The following is a 14,659-nucleotide window of genomic DNA, read 5'->3' as shown; positions in this document are numbered from 1 at the left end:
ATTACTTAGTCCAACCCAGCCACTCCCTTTACATGATATTTACCACTTGGCCCCTCCCCTCACAAGCTGTTTACTACTAGCCCCCCAAGTGGCCCCTCCCTTCAATTGTTACTTATTATTTACCCCTTCCCTGACCATCCTCTCACATGCTGTTTGCCACTCACCCATCCCTTCTGCTGCTGTTTATCATTAACTCCTCCCATGACCCCACCCTTCACTTGTAATTCATTACTAACCCCTCCCCAGCACCCCCATTCACTTGCTGTGCTTATCATAAACTCCTCTTTTGGCCCCACCCTTCACTTTTTATTTATCAATAACGCCTCCCCTGGCCAATCCCTTCACACACTATTTAGCACTAACCCCTCCCTTCACACACTGCTTACCATTGACTCCTTCCCTGGTTCCTCCCTTTACAAATTGCTCGCCTCTGGCCACACCCTTGCAGTTTTGTTGCTAGCCAACACTACTACTTCATGATGACCAGGATGGAGACCTGAAGATGAGCTAAGTGTGCCTCACAAGTTGCTCCTGCTAAAGCCTTCAGAGGGAGCTCAGTGACAGCGCCACCTACTGTGTGAAGTCCTCACAGCATGGTGGTCTGCAGCATAAACGCACAAGTCAGGCAGGTAAAGAAAATGGATGGATGGATGAGTGGATGGTCGGATGATCAAATGGATGGCTAGTCAGGTGTTTTTAGAGGTCTTCAGGAGTTGGTTAGGAACCTCAGGTGTGGGCAGCGCAAATACAAAAATCAATAAAAATACTTCAAGCTAGTGATACAGTCAAAAGCAAATTCCAATTGGCCAGTCACCTTTCCCTGGAAAACCACAAAACAACCAGTCTTACCATAGCCAGCCCGGATGTAGATGTGGTTGACCTGGTCAAATTCATTGAAGGAGGTCACCGTGTGGTATTTGCTCAGGACCCAGCGCAACAGTCGTTCATTTTTATTTGGCAGGTTCTTCTCCGAAATCTGCACAAAGGTGAGATTTTGCAACAGGTTTTGGACGGTGGAACCTCGAGATATCTGCAGATCAGAGTAGAGAGAGGAGAAGACTTTGGATAAAGGGATATTCAAAAAAACCCAGTCCTTCCCTGGCATCACCATGGTTACTGGCACAATATTTACTAGTAGAAACCATCAACGTCTGCCATCAATAGGGGGCTCAAGCAAGAAAAGACACAATCAAAAAGACACTAAGTGTGGGTGCCCTCAGCCTGTGACATTTATCAGCCTCTTCAGCTGAGCCCGCAGTGCTACCGGGTTCTTAGCTGGCATGGGCTGGTCCATTATTCTGTTAAATTGGATCTTAATAATGGATAGATAGGCAAGGATTAAGAGGTGGACAAGCGGGCATATCTGATGCTTTCACCCATCCGCCTGCTTGAAGCAAATTTAGGGTTCACAATAAGTCCATGCCAGCAGTGCTTATACAATCTTGGATGGGGCACATTTGATACTTCACTACCAGGTAAATTAAGGTTTTAAAGGTTGGCAAGAACAACCTGAAGTACCCCATGCACCAGTGTGCTCAGCGGAGTGGGTAAAAGCCAGAAAATGAGCATCAAATGGAGTTCAAGGCTAAGCAGAGTCTGCTGCAAACCCGTCCATTATCTTTAACCAATACAGTGCCCACAACAGACTGGCACCCCCTCACTTACAGATTCTCGTTAACTCTCTGTGGCCCATGATGTCTGTGGGCACATGATGTCCTCATAACAAAGAGTTGAAGGGCAGAAGTTGGCAAACAAGATGAGGAGCAAGAGCACTTTGTGGTAGATGTGTGCCAACAGCGCCCCATCATGCCAATCACTCCATTTGCTGCCTCATTTCCATGGCCTTATGGCTGAGTCAATTTATTTATCCTTAGTGATATAGCGCCTTTACAAAAAAAAAATCACAAAGTAACTAACAAAACAAATGTAGGGGACCCCTGGAGGTGACAGGAATTGAGCATGGCTTCAGCCCCAAGGTGCTGCTGGGTCACACTTCCATAATGCCAGCTTTTGGATTTTTGCCCTACATATGCCCCCCACACAATTTTCCCATAAAAACTTGCATGGAACAAGTGCTGCACTTGAGGGTCCATCCGCTTCCCCTCCAGCCGCCAGACCACGGCCCCCTGGGAGCGCAGCACGAAGATCAGAGGCCGGGAGAACACCAAGGAGACAGCCATCGGCGCCACATGTAAGGTCACCTGCAGGACAAAAAGTGACGTCAGAATGCCATCGCACTTCATTGCTTGCACATCCCCGGCTGGCACCCCCAGCCTTCCACTCTCGTCCCACTGACCTGACTGTCATCGGGGGCGGAGATTCGACGAAGGTTGATGACGTGAACCTCTGGGCCCAGGCTGCCCTGCGTGGCACAGCCCACTCCAGCTTGGTACGTCTCCAGTAGGCCCTGCACTGGGCTCAGCTCTCCCATGGGGGTCGGCTGGCACTGTCTGGCTGAAGTCAGGCCTTAAAAGAAAACCAAAGAGGCTGACAGCCATTTTTACATACAAGCCCACTCAAGTCATCGCAGGCCACTTCAGTGTCACCAGTCAGCCTAACATCTTCGGGAGGAACGAAACACTACTGAGGAAAAAAACAAAGGAAACCCCCAGGGCTGAGTAACTTTGGAATTATAACAGCACATGCAAGCCCAGTGCTTCCAGACTTGGGAAATCCCGCAGATTTTAATGACCTTGGGAATTACAGGCCACTTAATGGAGGTGACGGAACATTAGAAAACTGAGACGCAAAGCTTGAGGGGTCCGATGATGTGACTCTGTGACGGTGTGGAAGATAAGAGTCTCCCTAAATACTAACATCAGTGTATGTAAAGCTGTTACCCAGCAACAACAAATGGGGGTGTGGTATTTAGTGTGGCCAATAAGATCTTCCTTAAATACTAAAGTCAGGTATGTACCGCTGTTACCCAGCAACAGCAAAGGGGGCGTGGCAGTAGACATTGCTGATGAGAGCCTCCTTAAATACCAAAATCAGATATGGAAGGCTGTTACCCAGCAACAACAAATGGGGGTGTGGTATTGGGCGTGGCCAAAAAGATCTTCCTTAAATACTAAAATCATGTATGTACAGCTGTTACCCAGCAACAACAAAGGGGGCGTTGCAGTAGACATGGCTAAAAAGAGCCTCCTTAGGTACCAAAATCAGATGTGCGAAGCCGTTACCTAGGAACAATAAATGGGGGTGTGGCAATGGGTGTGGCCAATAATAGCTTTCTTAAATACCAAAATCAGGCATGTAAAGCCGTTATCCAGCAACTGCAAATGGGGGTGTGGCTGATAAGCACCCCCTTAAATACTAAAATCAGGCATGTAAAGCTGTTACCAAGCAACAGCAAAAGGGGCGTGGCTGATAAGTGCCTCCTTAGATACTAAAATTAGGTATGCAAAGTCATTACCCAGCAACAACAAATGGGGATGTGGTGATGGGTGTGGCCGATAAGTGCTCCCTTAAATACTAATATCAGGTATGTAAAGTAGTTACCCAGCAACAGCAAATGAGGGCGTGGCTGACAAGCACCTCCTTAAATACTAAAATCCGCGTCATAAAGCCATATTTGTGTAAAGATGAACTGTTTTGCTCACTTTGTGCATCAGAATTCCCCATTTTAAAAATAAACTGAAAGTTTTGCTTGTCTGTCCTCAGTTATGACTATGGATACGCTGGATAAAGGAAGGGAAACTTGACCTTAACCTTGGGGGTCTAGGGCATCCCAGATATCCTTTCCAGGGGCGGGGGGTTAACGGACCCCGGATGAGGTCTACCACCCTGATGTAGTGCGACAGGCGCTATATAAAATGAAGGTTAGCAGTCCCACTGGGCAGAAGCTTCTGGAACTCGTTAGAGGTAGGGGCGGGCCGCCTGGCACAGTCATGAAGGCGCTGGCCTTGAAAGCGGGTCAGTGAACCAGCCTGGCGCAGACGTTACCCAACGCCATCATCTGGCTTGACTCACTTCATTAAACAGACGGTGGGATGGCTGCTTTTCATTATGTGTGTGTTTTTTTCCTTAAATGGTCCTCAGTTTTCTCATTTCTTTCTTTTTTTTTTTCTTTTTGGGTTTAACGTCACTTCATATGGCAGAAGGCGTCTCACTTTCATTTTTGATTCTCTGCCCCTGAGGTATCCTAGATATCGGAGCCTCTCATTTCACATGCAGGACTGGAAAAGGCCAACGAGGGCGGCGGCTCATCATGCTGCCTACCGTGAGCTCCGAGATTAGACCACCTAACACCCCAATAGGTCAAGGCTGGCTGGCTGACTGACTGGCTGATGCTCTTCCACAAGCCACTTTAATCTGACAGACAACCTTCTCAGGCCGTCCCACCCTCGATTACATTCACAAACAGCTTTGCAGCAGCGCCATCCGTGAGAGGAGCTACAGGGACCCCCCCTCCTTGATTTCCTCTACCTTTACTTATTCAGAACACTTCATGGTTTCAGATCTCCAAACAAATGCAGTAGAATACAAAAGACCACCCGAGTAAACACAAATCACATGGATTTACTGAAGGAAAAAAAGTCCATCAATGTCTATATTGCGCATGTGAAAAAGTAATTGCCCCCCTAAACGTAATACTTGGAGGTGCCACCTTTAGTACCACCAAAACAAAAGACCATCCACATAAACACAAGACGCATTTTTTAAAACGAGCATTTGGATTTATTAAGGGAAAAAAAGTTCACTAATGCCTATATCGTTGGTGTGTAAAAGTAATTGCCCTCCTAAACTTAATACTTGGTTTGTGCCACCTTCCATCCATCCAGTATCCAACCCGCTATTTCCTAACTACAGGGTCAGGGGGGTCTGCTGGAGCCAATCCCAGCCAGCACAGGGCACAAGGCAGGAAACAAACCCCGGGCAGGGCACCAGCCCACTGCCGTTGTGCCACCTTTAGAACAGCCAAAACAAAAGACTACCAAGTAAATACAATGAAGAGTTTTTAAATGATCACTTGGATTTATTGAAGGAAAAAAGTAAACCAAAGCCTGTGTCGCTAGTGTGAAAAAGTAATTGCCCCCTAAATGTAATACTTGGCTGTGCCACATTTAGTACCACCAAATCAAAAGACCCCCATGTAAACACAATGCACAATTTTGAAACAATCATTTGGATTTACTCAACGAAAAAAAGTACACCAATTCCTACATTGTTGCTGTGAAAAAGTAATTGCCCCCTAAACTTAATACTTGGGTTTGTGCCACCTTTATGACAGCTGGAATAAAAGACCACCCGTGTAAACACAATGTACAGTTTTTAAGGGATGATTTGGATATATTGAAGGAAAAAGTTCACCAAGTCCTGTATTGCTGGTGTGAAAAAGTAATCAACCCCCAAACTTAATTCTGTGTTTGTGCCACGTTTCACAACAACACCTGTAATTGTAATCCAACAATTGTGTTTACTCTTACATGGGTGTCCTCTGTGCTATGTGAGAGATCAGAAACAATTAACGGTGATGAATAACCAAAAAATAGAGGAAGTCAGGAAAGGGGGCGATTACTTTCTCACACTGGGATTTTCGTAGGCATTGGGGATTGACATTTTTTACCTTCAGTAAATCAAACAGTCATTTAAAAGCTGTGTATTGTGTTTACTCAGGTCGTCGCTGGTATTATTTGGAACATCAGAAACAATTAAATGTTACAAATGAGCAAAAATAGAGGAAATCGGGACGGGGCAATTACTTCTTCACATGGGTAATGTACACGTGGATGATGAACTTCTTTATCCTTCAGTAAATCAGACAGACATTTTAAAAGTGAATATTGTGTTTACTCCAGGTGTCCTCTGTGTTATGTGAGAGATCAGAAATAATTTAGGGTTATGAATGAGCAAAAAATAGAGGAAGTCAGGAAAGGGGGCAATTACTTTTTCACATTTGTAATGTACACGTTGGTGATGAACTTTTTTTTCCTTCAGTGAATCAAAGGATCATTTAAAAGCTGCGTATTGTGTTTACTCAGGTTGTCGTTGGTATTAATTATTTCTGATGTTCCAATTAAGTGTTTCAAATGAGCAAAAATAGAGGAAATCAGGAAGGGGGCAGTTACTTTTTCACAGCACCATACATATATGAAAATGAAGCTCAAATGACCGATAAGGGTGAACGAGCAATAATGAGCCACGCACGCCGGTTTGAATTCCAAGGCACCTGATCGGTAAGCTGCCAGGCCCAGACGGCCCCACCGGAGCCACCTGATTAGGAGACTCTGAAGACCACCATCTGCATTTTTCAGAAATGAACTCCTGGAATCACCGACAGCTGCTACTAGTGGGTCCCGCCTGCCAATTCAAATGCACTTGTCATTTTTTATTTTTCTCTCTCTCTCATTAACGCTCCCCAGACTGGCCGCATCAAAATTCTGAGAATACAGCCAGAGGGGCTTTGAGATCTCATGGCACGGGTCCTCTGCCGCCTTCTCTTCCAAGAAGACACAATCCTGGTTCTTTGTGGCGATTATCTGGGAAACCTGATCAGCCACCTCTGAAGGATGAAGGTCTTAGCACAGTATCATAGTTACACAGAAGAGCGGCCACCCTCCATCTCCGTTACCATCGTCAGTCTCCCTGAAGAGTGCGGTCGAACAAAAAGCAGCACAACAGTCCACGTGCTACACCGTTATATAGCGCCTTTCAATTGTCAATACCATTCTAAAGCTGTTAACATCTAAGCTGGCTGATCAGACACCCCATATTACCCTAAAACTGTCTGATACACATCAGACCCTCATGTGATATCCAACATACCAAAAAAGGAAGTTAAGAGTCCTTAGGTGGGCTGTGCTCATCAGACCTCCCTAGCAGGACATCGGCCCCCCGTCACGCTCTTCCTCCTCATCTTCAGCGTGTGGCTGTTGATTGTCTCCTCTGAAAGTCTTCTGCTGCATTGCTGTTACCATCCTGAGGCCGTGTGCTGTGGTGCCTTAAGTGGTGCTTTGGACCTCAGAAGCCAAGGCTGAGTGGGGGGGGGATTAGGTGGGCGGGGGGGGATTATGGGTGGTAGTTCAAATCCCGCAACTGCCGCTATGTCAAATACATAAGTGTAAAGAAAATAAGAAGTGGCCAAACTGGACAAGGCAGGTTCGAAACTATAACATCGTGTGACAGAAACTGGAATGTCAAGAGTGTGGAATCGGAGAGCCTTCAGGCCCCTTCACGTTCTGCACGCTTCATTTTTAAACGGATACGGTCACCATTTATGCCCATCAGTCTACACGCGATGACCCACCATGACAGAGTGAAGACCTCTCTTCAGAAATTTCGCACAAACCCAAGTCTGAAATCTCTCCTTCTCAGTATTCAGACCCTTCATTCGGTTCTCTTTAGAAGCCCCCTTGGCCCAGCTTCAAGACTTCCTGGTTCTGTAGGTCTCTACGAGTTATGCACACCTGGAATTGGGCGGTTTACCACCATTCTTTCCAAAATTATGCTGACCCTACAAATCGTGCTCAAGTGCATCCTGTTTTACCTGAATTCTCTTGGGATGTATCTAGAACTTAACTGAAGTCCACCTATGGCCCACTGAACTGACCGGACGGCGTTTAGAAAGGCACACATGGACCTCCGTGTAGAAGGTTCTGACCAATTCAGCATAAAAACAAAACCACAAAGTCCCAGGAACTCCTCTGTAGACCCCCACAAAGATCAAATGGTGGTGAGGCAAAGATGAGCAGGGCACGGGTATCAAACCACTTCTACAGCTTTGAGTGGTCTCAGGAGCACAGTGCCCTCAAGAAATGTGAGACGGAAGAAGTCTGGAACTACCTAGACCCTTCTTAGAGTTGGCCAGACTGAGTCACCGGGCAAGAAGGGACTTAGTCAAAGAGGTGACCGGGAACCTAATGGTCACCCTAAACAGAGCTTCAGGGGTCCTCTCTTGAGCAGTCGTAAGGAAGACCACCTCAGAGAGCTCTATCAATTGCACATTTAGGGTAGGCAGCTTGGCACTGCAGGCCTCCTGTTGTCCAAGATTCTGGATTTAAGAATTTAATATTCTGGCCAGGGTGGCACAGTGGCGCAGTAGGTACTGCCTCTCAGTAAGGAGACCTGTGGGTTCGCTTCCTTGGTCCTCCCTGCATGGAGTTTGCATGTTCTCCCCATGTCTGTGTGGGTTTCCACCAACAGTCCAAAGACATGCAGGTTAGGAGCATTGGCGGTCCTAAAGTGTGCCTGGTGTGTGCCTGGTGTATGGTTGTGTGTGCACTGCGGTGGGCTGGCACCCTGCCCGGGGTTTGTTTCCTGCCTTGCTCCCTGTGTTGGCTGGGATTGGCTCCAGCAGACCCCCATGACCCTGTACTTAGGATATAGCAGGGTAGATAATGGATGGATGGATGGATGGATATTCTGGTCATTCATTTTGGACTTCAACTTTGGTATTTGAATCACTTTAAATGCCTAGATGCTTTGACCCCACCTCCTCTCTAAGCGTTAATCCTGGTCCTCTCGGCTGTCTACCCTCGGCCGGTTGGTACTCTGGACACTGCTGTGGCTCACCTCTGACCACCCGAATTCTAAGATTTCTTACAAATGCGGGACTGAAGTATAATTATTATGTTTATATTTACACAGCATGAGCGCTGACAGGTTATGTGACTCACTCAGGGTCACACTGTGACAATAATACCAACCTGCGGGTACGATAAAGAAACACGAAAACGTCAATGTGGTGAATCAAAATTGCCTTCTGAATGTCCCTGTACCTCCACATCTTCAGGGTCAGACCCTGCACAAGTGGGGGTCTGAAGACTTCCTGAATGGCCCTGTAGCTCCACCCCTTCATGGTCAGAACTAACATAGGTGAGGGTCTCAAGACTTTGATGGTCCTGTAGCTCCACATGTTCCTGGTCAGACCCTGCACAAGTGGGGGTCTAAAGACTTCCTGAATGGCCCTGTAGCTCCACCTCTTCATAGTGAGACCCTGCAGAAGTCGTGGTAGGGGGGGTTCTAAAGACTTTGATGGCCCTGTAGCTCCACCCCCTTCATGGTCAGACCTCACATAGGTGAAGGTCTCAAGACTTTGATGGTCCTATAGCTCCACATGTTCCTGGTCAGACCCTGTACAAGTGGAGGTCTGAAGACCTTCTGAAAGGCCCTGTAGCTCCACCCCTTCATAGTGAGACCTTGCAGAAGGGGGGTGGGGTCTAAAGACTTTGATGGCCCTGTAGCTCCACCCCCTTCATGGTCAGACCTCACATAGGTGAAGGTCTCAAGACTTTGATGGTCCTATAGCTCCACATGTTCCTGGTCAGACCCTGTACAAGTGGAGGTCTAAAGACCTTCTGAAAGGCCCTGTAGCTCCACCCCTTCATAGTGAGACCTTGCAGAAGGGGGGTGGGGTCTAAAGACTTTGATGGCCCTGTAGCTCCACCCCCTTCATGGTGAGACCTCACATAGGTCAGGGTCTCAAGACTTTGATGGTCCTGTAGCTTCACATGTTTCTGGTCAGACCCTGCACAAGTGAGGGTCTAAAGACTTCCTGAATGGCCCTGTAGCTTGACATCTTTAGGGTCTGACCTCACATAGGTGAGGTCTTTAGACTTGAATGGCCCTGTAGCTCCACCCCTTCATAGTGAGAGCCTGCAGAAGTGGGGGTCTAAAGACTTTGATGGTCTTGTAGCTTCACCCCTTCATGGTTAGACCTCACACAGGTGAGCTGAGGTCCTCGGCGTGGCCCACCATTTCATCAGCTTGCACTAAATAAAGTCAAACCCATAGTCGTCGAGGCCTCCGCTACCGATGATCACGCTTCTCTCATTCTCAAACCTGTTAACTCAGCCCAGGGTCTTGAGGGTGCAGTGCCAATCCCAGCAGCACTGGGCACAAGGCAGAGAAGATCTCAGGATGTGGCACTAGTCTATCCAGGGGCACACTTACACCCACAGGGCTCAATCTGGAATCGCCGACTCTTTGGAGCAAAAACTGAGTATCTGGTGGAAAGCCCACCAAGACATGAGGGGAGCATCCAGGCATGGGATTTGAATGCTGGATACTAGTGTCAGCGGTACCCACTGTGCCATCATGCCACCCCACCAAACATGGCCTTGAAACATCACCAGACTCCAGCAGTAGCCCCACTAGGTCACTATGGGCATAAATGGACATCCCTCATCCATAACTACTGGCCTTTAAAGAAAGTGCAACAATAAAAAAAGCCCGGGGGGTCACCAACAGCCCTGCCCCTGAAATAACGGACCCCTGGTGCCTACCTGAGGGGATCCAGTAGAGGACAAGGTGACACAGCACAGCCAGGAGGCGCGCCATGCTAACTCTCCCTGGGCAGAGGCTTCACAGAGGCTGCTGCGTTGGGTCTGCTCCCACCGCCATCACTGCACAGGGGCAGTACCTGCAGGAAGAAACAGGCTCAGGGTCAGGCTTCACTGGCACTTGGGCCTTTGGTGGTCTGTGGGGACATGTTTGTGACAGCCCACGTCACAGGCAGAACACAAAGTCATCTGAAGACACGGCAGCTCCACCTCGACTGCTGACAAAAAACGTCCACAGGTCTGAGCAGCCCATCACCAGCCATCTCGGGCAGTCTGGTGAGGGGAGGATGAAGCCCCCCTGCCATCAGCAAATGTAGAAACGTGACCAGAGTGTCCAGCAGGACTCGAGGAACTAGAACATCGTCTAAGAATGAAAGAGAAACCCCGTAAGGAATGATGGCGAGGCTTGACAGAAAACTTACAATCCAGGCATGTCAAGGAGACGCCAGGACGGCGGGGGGCCGAAGCCTGTCCTGGCAACGTGGATGGGGTGCCAGTTCAGTACAAGGGAAATAACGAAGGCACAAAAACTGACCCAAACCGGATCAAGTTTAGAGACGCCAATCAGCTGAATGAGCAGGTCATTGGGCGAATAGGAGACCACCAGAACACCTCAGATATGCTGTTAGGAAATGTGTGCGTAATAATAAAATGGTGATAGCAACAGGAACAGTATTCATTTATATAGCGCCTTAACTACGATTCAATGTGTGCATTAATATGATAATAGCAGTGATACAAATAGGAACCTTTATGTATTTATTTATATAACACCTTTCCTATTATTACACATGTGCAATATAATATCAGTGACAAGAATAAGAAATATTTCAAGTATATAGCGCCTTTCCTGTCATTAAATGTGTGCATTGTACCAATAGCAGTGAAAAGAATAAGAACATTTTTACAACTCATTTCCTAATATTAAATATGCACATTATAATACTAGTCACACCAATGAGAACATTTTAGTTATATAGTGCCTTTCCTATTGTTCGCTCTGTACATTATAACAATAACAGTGATAACAAGAACGTTTTTAACTTTTTAAATAATGTCTTTCTGATTATTGAATTTTTGCATTACACTAAAACCCGTGATAATAAAGAATTTTTTTTTTATATAGCTGCTTTTCAATTTTTAAATGTGTACATTATAGCAATAACAGGGAAGACAATAAGAACATTTTTAGTTTCCTATTATTAAATGTGTGCGATATCGGTGATAAAAATAGGTTTTTGGTTATATAGCGCCTTTCCTATTATTAAAAGTGTACAATATAATATCAGCGATAACAATAAGAACGTTTTAGTTAAACAGCGCCTTTCCTATCCCTAAATGTGTACAATACCAGTGATAAGAGTAGGAACATTTTAGTTATATAGCGCCATTCCTATTCCTAAATATGTGCATTACAATAATAACAATAAAATCTTTTTCCTTTATTGTTCTCAAGCACCTGCGACTGTTCTCAGTAAACAGACGAGACCCGGCCGATCCTCGCGCAGCTCCACTTCCATCAGCACTTGTTGTTCAATTCCAGTTCGCTCGCAAACAACGCGCTCGGTCCAGAAGGCCACAACAGTAAACGGACTCTTAATCAAAAAAAGGAAGCCATGCATCCAAACACTGGAAAGCGGGGTTACGCGCAGGACTTCCTGTTTTCCCTCTCTAGACAGCCAGCAGTCCAGTCACCGCCGTCTGGAAACCACCGACCCCACACGAGTGCGCAGACGCGCGTAGAAGTCCTCGCCGGCCTGCTGTGTCCTTCAAAAACCAACCGCTCGCTCGCTCGGAATGTTGTCAAGCACTGAGCGGGGACTTTTGTCACCTGTAGGGGGTACATCAGAGTGCCCGACGCAGGGGACGGCGAAATGGGCTTATGTGAATGCGACTGGCATGTAGAGGGAGCCCGTGTGACAGTTAAGGATCGCTGGGTGGCATCTGGCTGAAGGGAGGTGACCCAGTCGTCGGCTGCTCCCACACCATGACGTGACCTCTCGCCTGCCCGCCCGCTCGCTGCTTCTGCTCCAAGACGTTACGTGTCTTTGACCCAACGGGAGGTGTAAAATCTGAAAATTTCCAAAAGTGCATTTTACTGTCATTTCGCTCTTAGTGTTCCGTTATTTCCAATGGCATCTCATTTGCAGTTCTCTGGTCAGATAACGGTTTTTTATTTTTAATAAATCGGATGAGAATGATATTCATGAGAAAATAAAGAAGACGCGGAGGATGGGTGGACTGGGGTTGCTAAACTGGCCCCTATTGTCTATGGACGCGGCGATGAACAGCTATTGTTCCTGCCTTGCGCCTGATGGTTGCTTGGAGTGGCTCCAGCTTCCCTACCAAGATAAGCGAGTTTGGAAAATCGACAGATGGATGCATGGATGGATGAGTCCACTTACATCCAATTTAGGATGGCGGGGGAGCAGGAGCAGGACTAGACGCAAGGCCTGTAAAGACCCCTGGACACTTAGTAGGGTCCCATTTATGCACAGACCATGACTGACACTCGCACAGTGTGGGGCTTCTTCCTTGGGGTTTGGGGGTCTGGTACAGATAATTTGAGTCTCCACTTAAACCTCACCTGCATGTCTTTGAGATGTGTGCGGAGAGCCGGACTACCTGGAAGAGAAACCCACAGGAACACCAACCGAACGTGCAAATCCCACATGGAATGTGAATGGGCTACCCACCCCAGGCATAGCAGATGCAGTTCTACCCTCATACAAACCGTGGTGATTACTTCCCCTTAGGGTTTCCCGCGAGAATGGAACTTATCCCCCCCAGTCTCCAGCAATAATAAGATGACGAAGAACAGCAACACGAGCTTATCGATACATTAGGGGCATACAGAGCCTCAGATCAGTCCCGGGAGAGGGCGCCACTGGGTTAGGGAGCTGGATGGATGACGATTTCAGTCGCACTGGACCATTAAATAAAGACGAATAAAAGGAAGGAGCTGGTGGACGCTGAAAATCGAAGCGCTTGTTTCGTTTTCTTGACGGCCTTTTGGAGAAGGTAGGTGTGTCTGCGACATGAAATCTTATGTATCGACCCGTAATACTGCCATGATGTTCCCGTTATCTGGAGTATTTTGGGGGGGATGTCGTCCGATACCCCGCAATCGCCTTGCTTCCCGCTAGTTTTGACACCACAAGATGTTACAAAACTACCTCCATTTCAGGGTTAAAGGGGGCGCAGATAGCTGGACGCAAGTTGCGGCTGAAGCGCGGGATGTCGTTATGTCATTGATCGCGCGTATCATTTTATAGCGCCCCCTGCCGGCGCGGTGTTTGAATGCTCAGACTCGCACTCACCTCTCCCGAAACTGGCGGCCCGTTCTGCTATTTACAGTCGCCACGTGCAATCGGACTGGCGACGAAGTGCGGTGAGCGCACCGACCCAGCGGGACAAACAAGGAGGAAACGACCCAAAAGGCAGCACGCGTTTCCCACTAACGACTTAATTCGTTTCAGATTTTGTGTTTTTCTGTTTTCTTTTTTTTTTTTGATTTCCCGACTCGCCCCACCGCCGAATTACAAAAGAGACAACATGAGACTCACAGCTTGATAGGAATGACCCTTCAACCTGTCTGTCTGGTCCTCCTCGCCCCTGGTCGGCCGATCCCCGCCTCTCTGTTTTCTTTCTCTCAGGACGAGGATCGCGCGTGGGTCACTGCGAGTGGACGCTGATCCTCCAGTCCCAGTAACTGGACACGCCGCAACCGCGAGAGCAGAGCGCCTGGAGGCTGTCGAAATGAAAACGCAAAACAGAAGGAGCCGACTAAATAACTCGAGGAGGACCAGTGAGGGGAGGGAAAAGGGAGAGGGACGGGGGATATTCGGTTTGGAAAAGGGGGTTGTAGGCTGAGTAATAGTGTCACGCTGAGCATAGCGGAGCGGTGAGGCGACCCGCACTGCTGTACACAACGGAGGGTCGGGCTCGGGTAACTCGGGCGCTCCGCCAACACGGCGTGCTGCGCAACTGAGGGCTCCCGCCGCCAGAGTTGCGACACATCCTCGAACAGCCTGCCAGATTCGTCCTCGTCCAGACAGCCGCCAGCCTTTGAGGAACGTAACATCCACAAGAGAGCAGCCAGGAGGATCTGATTAAGCGGTCTGTACCCCTCTGGCTACAGGAGAGTGGGAGGAGGGTCGGCGTGGGTCGTAAACTGGTGGCAAGGGGGCGTTACCTCATGCTAATCTATCGAGGAAGGAGGCGGTCAGTGACATGAAAGAGGCGTGTTTATGCAAACTAACCCCCTCACTTTTCCAAATCGGCAACCCGTCGGCACTTGAATAACTAATTGTGGCTGGCCAGACTCAAAGTCCTGGGTTCAAATCCCAGCATAATCATTGAACGTGTGGAGTTTG

General features: G+C 47.9%; 1 protein-coding gene across 2 annotated transcripts in view; it reads right to left on the bottom strand.

The window, feature by feature from the left end:
* LOC120540007 (transforming growth factor beta receptor type 3-like) overlaps window positions 1-14,080 on the bottom strand; it is a 47,076-nt gene extending 32,996 nt beyond the window's left edge. The window contains exons 1-5 of one of the 2 annotated variants that reach the window (XM_039770446.1): window positions 13,850-14,080; window positions 10,227-10,363; window positions 2,297-2,466; window positions 2,064-2,201; window positions 850-1,030 (exon numbers count right to left, since the gene is read on the bottom strand). In XM_039770446.1, the coding sequence (XP_039626380.1) occupies window positions 850-1,030; window positions 2,064-2,201; window positions 2,297-2,466; window positions 10,227-10,281 (544 nt within the window). In that variant the 5' untranslated portion in view covers window positions 10,282-10,363; window positions 13,850-14,080. The remainder of the gene's footprint in view (window positions 1-849; window positions 1,031-2,063; window positions 2,202-2,296; window positions 2,467-10,226; window positions 10,364-13,849) is intronic. The other variant, XM_039770445.1, reaches the window with a different exon arrangement.
* Between the last annotated feature and the right edge of the window lie 579 nt (window positions 14,081-14,659).

Source organism: Polypterus senegalus, chromosome 12, assembly GCF_016835505.1.
Source record: "Polypterus senegalus isolate Bchr_013 chromosome 12, ASM1683550v1, whole genome shotgun sequence".
NCBI classification, from domain to species: Eukaryota; Metazoa; Chordata; class Cladistia; order Polypteriformes; family Polypteridae; genus Polypterus; species Polypterus senegalus.
The sequence above is the reverse complement of the archived record's forward strand: the minus strand, read 5'-3'. Positions and strand labels throughout refer to the sequence as shown.